The 7,500-nt window shown below is 55.0% G+C and overlaps 1 protein-coding gene across 1 annotated transcript in view; it reads right to left on the bottom strand.

Annotated features, from left to right (window-relative positions):
• The window catches only part of LOC308158381 (OTU domain-containing protein 7A-like), a gene marked incomplete at both ends in the record, with an annotated part of 37,531 nt that overhangs the window by 26,615 nt on the left and 3,416 nt on the right, over positions 1 to 7,500 (bottom strand). Inside the window, one exon of the mRNA XM_080531969.1 lies at positions 102 to 284. Coding sequence (XP_080388095.1) covers positions 102 to 284 — 183 coding nt within the window. The remainder of the gene's footprint in view (positions 1 to 101; positions 285 to 7,500) is intronic.

Below are 7,500 nucleotides of genomic sequence, written 5' to 3'. Positions count from 1 at the left end.
CCTGCCTGCCTGCCTGTCTGTCTGTCTGTCTGTCTGTCTGTCTGTCTGTTGATCTACAAACCTCCCCTCCCTCCCCTACCGCTCCAGATGGTACGACCCACCTTGTGTGTTCTCCGCCTGTCTCTGGACGCCGGGCCGCTCCACCTTGGTGCGGAGCTGGGGGGTGTTGTGGTCGGGCGGGGGGTAGTAGCGGCCCTCGTTGAAGACCTGCGGCAGGTTGGCGGTGTGGACCTGCCTCAGCTGCTCGTAGTCGCTGAGCGCCGCACCCAGGTCCCAGTTCTTACCTACACACACACACACACACACACACACACACACACACACACACACATGATTTGATCTCTCAGGTCATATGCCACACGCTTCTTGGCTGTGTGTTGCCATCGAGATTGTTTAGGTGTTTCGAGGTGACGCCGATTCATCATTAAAAACGTCATTATAGCCCCGCGGTGGCGCAGCGGTCTAAGCACTAGCCACTAGTGCAAGCTGCCCACCGGGGACTGGGATCGAATCCCGGTCTCGCCAGACCCGGATATGGCCGGGGCTCACAGGGAGCGGCATATTGAGCGGCCGCTCCCGAGGGCGGTATAGGACTATTTCCGGACAAGGATCCGTCGCGCAACACCGCCCCCTGGGTGCCGGAATAACGGTGTCGGGCTCGAGGAGCCAGTCAGCTAGTCTGCCTGGCGATCTCCTCTGGGGCTGCCGGCTACGGGGTCGGGCGGCGGATCCTACGCAATAGGCAGGGGATAATTGGATGCTAGGTTGGGTTAAATTGGATACCAAATTGGGTGAAAAAGGGATAAAATCTGAAAAACTAATAAAAAAAACTAATAAAAAAAAATAAAAGTCATTATAACGCATTAGACTCCCTGTCTGTCTGTCTGTCTACCTGTCTGTCTGTCTGTCTGCCTGTCTGCCTGTCATTATAACGCATTAGGCCTGTAGCGTAACACATTCTGGAATAACCCCTGACCCCCTGACCCCTCACATCCAACCCGACATCAGCTCACAGCTTGTCTGAATGACTCCCTTCTGGACAGCGGTACAGGACCACCAGGTCAACAACATCACAACACTTGAACAGTTTCTTCCCCAAAGCCACAGCCCTCCTCAATAACTCCTGATCTCTGCACCTTGCAATTGCACATTGTAACCAGGGAGTAGCTAAAGGACTGTAGAATTTAGGAAGGGCTGGTTATCTAACTAACTCGGAGCTAAATCGGCAGTGTAGGAGGATAGAGGCAGGGGGCGCCAGCAACCCTTTAGACTAGCATTACTAGCATTAGCATTAGCATTAGCATTAGCATTAGCTAACAGACAACTAAACACACAGCAATGTATCGAATATGAACAAACACATTTATTTATACAAATTATATACACATCCCAATATACTCCCTCCCCGTCGGCCACACACACACTCCCTCACTCACTCACACACAGTACCTTGCCTGAAAAGGCTTAGAGTCCCGGACTGAGAATGAGCGCGTTGAGGCCTGGTTGGAGCTCGCATGTGCTTCGAGGAAGGCAGCAGACAAAGGGGGGGGAAGTGACGTTGCAACTCGAAGGGAAAGGGGCTTCTTCGTAGTCAACGACGAGGTTGGTGAATGGCTCAGGTCCGGTGGTCCACGGTCAGCTCCGGTGGTGTCGGCGGTCGGTCGCAATCCACCTCGTGGAGGCGACGGCTCTGTCCAGCTTGGGTCTCGCTACGCCAACGTTAGCAGCCGGCGGCTAGCAAGGCTGGCTAACGGGGACACAGCTAAACCAGGCTAGCGCTGCCAACTCAACAAACTCCGAACTCCCGCGGTGCTGCGGGTAGCCCGTGATTCACTACTAACAGTCAATGTTAAAGGCAGGTCTCGAAATGACTCGTGTTGTCTTCGGTCTCAGCACCGTGTGCGTTTACTGATCCACCATCTTTGTCTCACATTCGGTTCCTTCTGCTTCTCCTTCTCACTCTCGTCACTCTCACGCACAGACCACTTCCGTCGCTATATATACCAACCGAACATACATCCGGTCACGTACGCCAATCATACATCCGGTCACGTACGCCAATCAAACCACGCCCACTAATCCGGCGCTTGCACAATACTAAACAAATCTAAGACAGAACTTATACAATTACAATAACAATACATACACCTTCATGAGAAACGTACATGAATAGTATGGAAAATAATAAAGGAAATAACAGGGGCAAAATAGGGCTGATTCGGGGAAACTAACTGGCTCTAAATTGTGGGCCTTCATAACAGCCGCCCCATGAAACCCTCGGTTTCATTTAACTATGGAAGGCACACTGGCTAGGCTGCTCTAGCAGCGTGAGGTATGAGGTGATAGTGTCTAGGCTAGTGGAGGTCTGAGGGCCAGGGGGCATCCCATATCCCCACTCCCTTCGAGTGGGGGGTGTAGGTTGGTAAGGGTCATAAAACTCATCCACAGCAGGTGGATAGTCATCTGGGTACATGGACCCTTGGGACCTCTCCGGATACTTCAATGGCTCTTCCTGCCAAGCATGGGATGGTGGGTACCTGTCAACCTGTCCAAAGACCTCTTCATAATGGTTTCTCCTTGAACCTCTGGGTTCAGCACGACTTGCATGGCTGTGTTTCTCCAATTGCTCCTCTGCATCTCTGGGTCTCTCTCTGTAGAGACCCTGTGTAGTCTCTGGGGAGTAGAGTTTCGGTGATCGCCTGGGTTGGCTTTCATAATGTCTCTCCTCTTGTACTTGGCTGAAGTTTCTTTCGTATTGGTCTCTAGTAGATTCCAGGTGGCCCTTGCTCATGTGACTGTAGTCTTTGGAGACAACTGTTGGACCTTGGCTTTTGTGCTCAACCTTCTCTGATTTGTTGGCTTGGAACTCTTTCAGAAGATGACACAGCTTGTCCTTCAGGAAGTTGGCCTCTTCCACATTCTCAATTTGTATGTTGTTCAACACATCCAAAACATTGCCTGTGTCTGGAGTCTGTGTCCGTGTCATCTCAGCTCTGGAGCTTGTCCCCTGGTAGACACCCTGTGGCTTGGCAAAGGTTTCCTGCCGTGGTCTATTAGAGTCATCAACACGTATTATTTTAACCACATCCATCTCCTGGTCTGTGGCATCAGAGAACCGGCTCTTCCCTTGTAAGTTCCTTCGCCTTTTCTTGCCGTGTTTGAACGGACTTTTACGGATGCGTGGTTTCGTGTCTTCGGCTACGGGGTCGTCCAACAACACCACAACTCCGCTGCTCTCCGTTGGCTCCGCCTCTAGCTCCGGCTCTGGCTCCTCCTCCTTCACCTTCAGTTGGGTGTAGGCCATGGCCACAGGTGCAGGCAGAGCTAGCTCCAACTCAGCGGTCAGCGGAGTATCGTCCGGCTCTGGCACCGCCGGCGTCTTCCTCCTTTGAGCTGACCTCTTCCTCACCGACAAGCTAGTAGATCTTTTCCTCCTCGGTTTAGACAAAGGGCTGGTAGATCTTCTCCTGTTAGGTTTGGAGACAGGGCTGGTAGATGTTCTCCTGTTAGGTTTGGAGACAGGGCTGGTAGATGTTCTCTTCACGCCCTGGACTTCGATACGCACTGTCTTTGCTTTAAGGAGGTCTATGGCGTAGACGTCCTCCTTTGACCGTACGTAGAGCTTCTCATTCTTGTAGGGCGCAACGTCTAGCGTCCACAGCTTCTGGACGTTGTCTAGTAGCGCCGCATTCATGGAGTCCACACTGGTGTGAAGGCAGTTGATGGTCTGCACTTCTTCGGTTCGGACATGGAGGGATGACGTAGCTCTCCCGTCTCTATCTCTCCACTCGGTAGCGCCTTGGAGGGCCCACCCAAGCGCAGTCTTAACAGCCATCGGGCAGCCTCGTGGTCCTCTCAGCGGAGGACGGAGCGACACGATCAGTGCAGCGTTGTCCGAGCCGATGAGAAGGGTTGGCTCCGCTCCTTCTATCGGATGTAGGTCTACTCGCCGTAGGTGGGAATATCTTGCGCGTAATCTCTCCAGGGGGTAGTCGTAGCGGGAGAGCGCTAGCTGGTCTGCGGTGAAGACATTCTGAAGCCGATATCTGTCCGACGGCCGCCCCGCCGGGGAGATAGAGAAGTTGATTCTCGCCCCGGTGACCTCTTTAAGGTCGCGACGTATCGTGCGCAGAGTCAGCTTCTCCTCAGTCCCTTGGAGCCCCAACTGGCGCACTGCCTCCTGGAGAAGGATGGTCCGTTCCGACCCGTCGTCTAGAACGGCGTACGTGTCGTACACAGCGTTGTTGTGGTGAAGTCGGACCTTCACCACCTTCAGTAGGACCTTGGAGCCGCTGCTCTGGGCTGGGTCTAGATAGTAGACAGGTGTTTCCTCTTCCGGTGCGCTACCGGACCTAGGGCTTCTGGTGCCCTCCGTGGACCTGGCGAGGGAGACCTCGTGTAGGATGTTGAGGTGGACCTCCTCACAGCGGTTGCACTTTCTCCTCAAGGTGCAGTTCTTAGCCAGATGGTCGCGCCCACAGTTCCAGCACCTCTTGTTCTCCTCGAGCCACCTCTGCTTGGCCTCGGTACTCAGGTTGTTGAAGTCACTGCACTCATTGAACCAGTGCTCGCTGGTGCAGTACGGACATGGCGGTGGACCTCTCCGTCCCTTTTGAGGGGGTTGAGAGGAATCCTTTCCTTCAGGTCGGGCTTTCCTCTCTCTCCGAGGCTCCTCCTCCGTGTGCAGCACTCCTACTGGGCGTCCTCTGTTCGAGCTCGGCCTGTCCCAGCGGTCTCCCTTCTCCCTCTCCTTCTTCGGCTCAGCGTAACCCATGGCGTCTACGTTGGTGTCATGCACTTCCTCCAGTAGGAACACCGCGAAGGCAGCCTTGCTCAGACCCAACTTCCCGGGGTTACGAACGCGCTGCTGTCGCCGGAACCTCTCCTGCCGGAAGCGTGGGATCTTGCGGAGCAGCCGCTCTACGTTGGAGGTGCTGTTGATCTCGCTGGCGCCAGCTGGGGAGTCATCCAGCGCCCGTTCATCCTTGATGGGGGCCTGCTGTTCGAGGGCTTGCAGTTCAGCAAGGGCGTGGTTCCAGGGACGACCGTAGCGGGCATCCAAGTCGGCGAGCGCTCTGGTGTAAGGTGTCGGTGCGGAGGCATGGGCCAGAACCATGTTGTGGGCTCTGGGGTTCCTCACATGCTGAAGGAGAATCGCATATTTGTAGGACTCTGAGCAGGAGTCGTCCAAGAGCGTGTCTAGGCAGATGCGTAGTTCCACATACTGGCTCCTGTCCTCGTCCTTGAAGAAGGGGAACTTGGGTCCCTCCACCTGGGGAAACATCCTGTAGTGGATGATCGGGGCTGGAGTGACGGTCTGGGTGTCCGGCCTGCATGCATTTTGGTTCACTGGAGGACCTAGGGGTGTGCTACGCTCTTGGGGAATGGCTCCCCTCCCGGGCAGCGACGCTGGCTCCCTCTGGGCCGCGTAGCGGTCGGGTCCCTGGTCCTCTTCCTTCAAGGTGGTCAGCTGGGCCTGTAGTTGGACAGTCATGGCGGGGGTCATGGAGCCATCGGCGGGGGGTTCAGGAGATGGCACTCGAGAGGGCCGTGCGGATGATGCTCTGGAGCTACGGGCCGACGGAGCTCTGCTGATGCACACGTCGCGCATGGTCTGCATCACTTCCTCCATCTTCTCCGCGTGCAGTTGCTCTCTCGCCATCTGCCTCTCCGCCGCGCGTTCCGCCCCCTCCATCTGGAGGCGCTCGCGCTCGAAATGGATGCGTTCCCTCTCTAACGCCTCCTGGCGCTGTCTCTCCGCCGCACGTTCCGCTCCTTCCATCTGGAGGCGTTCACGCTCGAACTGGAGGCGTTCCCGCTCTAACGCCATCTCGGCCTGTTGGCGCATACATTCTGACAGCGCGGCACTACTCCCTCTGGAGTGCATGCTATCCGCCCCAGAGGCAGAACTGCCCACGGAAACCCTGGACCGGGAGGAAGCCACTGAACGGCAGGAGCTAGGTCTCGAGCGCGCCGTACTGGGAGGCAGATCGTTAAGGCTGAGGCCCTCCCTCTTCCGCCCGCAGGCGCTGTCAGACCGGGCCTCTCCTTCCTGCTCTTCCGTTTCTACGGCAAAACCCTGCTGTTCTGCCATCTCATCCTCAGGCTGGTGCTCTTTGATGGCTGTCTCGGTGCTAGCCACCCGCGCGCCGGCGGACACCTCGGCCTCTCCGACCACTGTATCCCGTGGAGTGCGCTCCTCACTACCACTCGGTGAGCTTTCGAGCTCAAGCTCATACTCTTGTAACCTCTGAGGCAACCGCGGGACTCTCTGTGGTCGTGGCTCTGGCTCAGGGGGCGGAGAAGGGGGGGTAACTGTCTTGTCTGGTTGGCTGCGCTCAGCCATGCTATCACTACACAACCTATCCGGCTCGAAGGACCAATTGTAACCAGGGAGTAGCTAAAGGACTGTAGAATTTAGGAAGGGCTGGTTATCTAACTAACTCGGAGCTAAATCGGCAGTGTAGGAGGATAGAGGCAGGGGGCGCCAGCAACCCTTTAGACTAGCATTACTAGCATTAGCATTAGCATTAGCATTAGCATTAGCTAACAGACAACTAAACACACAGCAATGTATCGAATATGAACAAACACATTTATTTATACAAATTATATACACATCCCAATATACTCCCTCCCCGTCGGCCACACACACACTCCCTCACTCACTCACACACAGTACCTTGCCTGAAAAGGCTTAGAGTCCCGGACTGAGAATGAGCGCGTTGAGGCCTGGTTGGAGCTCGCATGTGCTTCGAGGAAGGCAGCAGACAAAGGGGGGGGAAGTGACGTTGCAACTCGAAGGGAAAGGGGCTTCTTCGTAGTCAACGACGAGGTTGGTGAATGGCTCAGGTCCGGTGGTCCACGGTCAGCTCCGGTGGTGTCGGCGGTCGGTCGCAATCCACCTCGTGGAGGCGACGGCTCTGTCCAGCTTGGGTCTCGCTACGCCAACGTTAGCAGCCGGCGGCTAGCAAGGCTGGCTAACGGGGACACAGCTAAACCAGGCTAGCGCTGCCAACTCAACAAACTCCGAACTCCCGCGGTGCTGCGGGTAGCCCGTGATTCACTACTAACAGTCAATGTTAAAGGCAGGTCTCGAAATGACTCGTGTTGTCTTCGGTCTCAGCACCGTGTGCGTTTACTGATCCACCATCTTTGTCTCACATTCGGTTCCTTCTGCTTCTCCTTCTCACTCTCGTCACTCTCACGCACAGACCACTTCCGTCGCTATATATACCAACCGAACATACATCCGGTCACGTACGCCAATCATACATCCGGTGACGTACGCCAACTAATCCGGCGCTTGCACAATACTAAACAAATCTAAGACAGAACTTATACAATTACAATAACAATACATACACCTTCATGAGAAACGTACATGAATAGTATGGAAAATAATAAAGGAAATAACAGGGGCAAAATAGGGCTGATTCGGGGAAACTAACTGGCTCTAAATTGTGGGCCTTCATAACACACATGTTTTTGCATATTGGT

Source organism: Nansenia antarctica (genome assembly GCF_963989245.1).
Source record: "Nansenia antarctica genome assembly, chromosome: 5".
Lineage (NCBI taxonomy): Eukaryota > Metazoa > Chordata > Actinopteri > Argentiniformes > Microstomatidae > Nansenia > Nansenia antarctica.
Note: the sequence above shows the minus strand (reverse complement) of the source record. Positions and strands in the feature narration are given on the sequence as shown.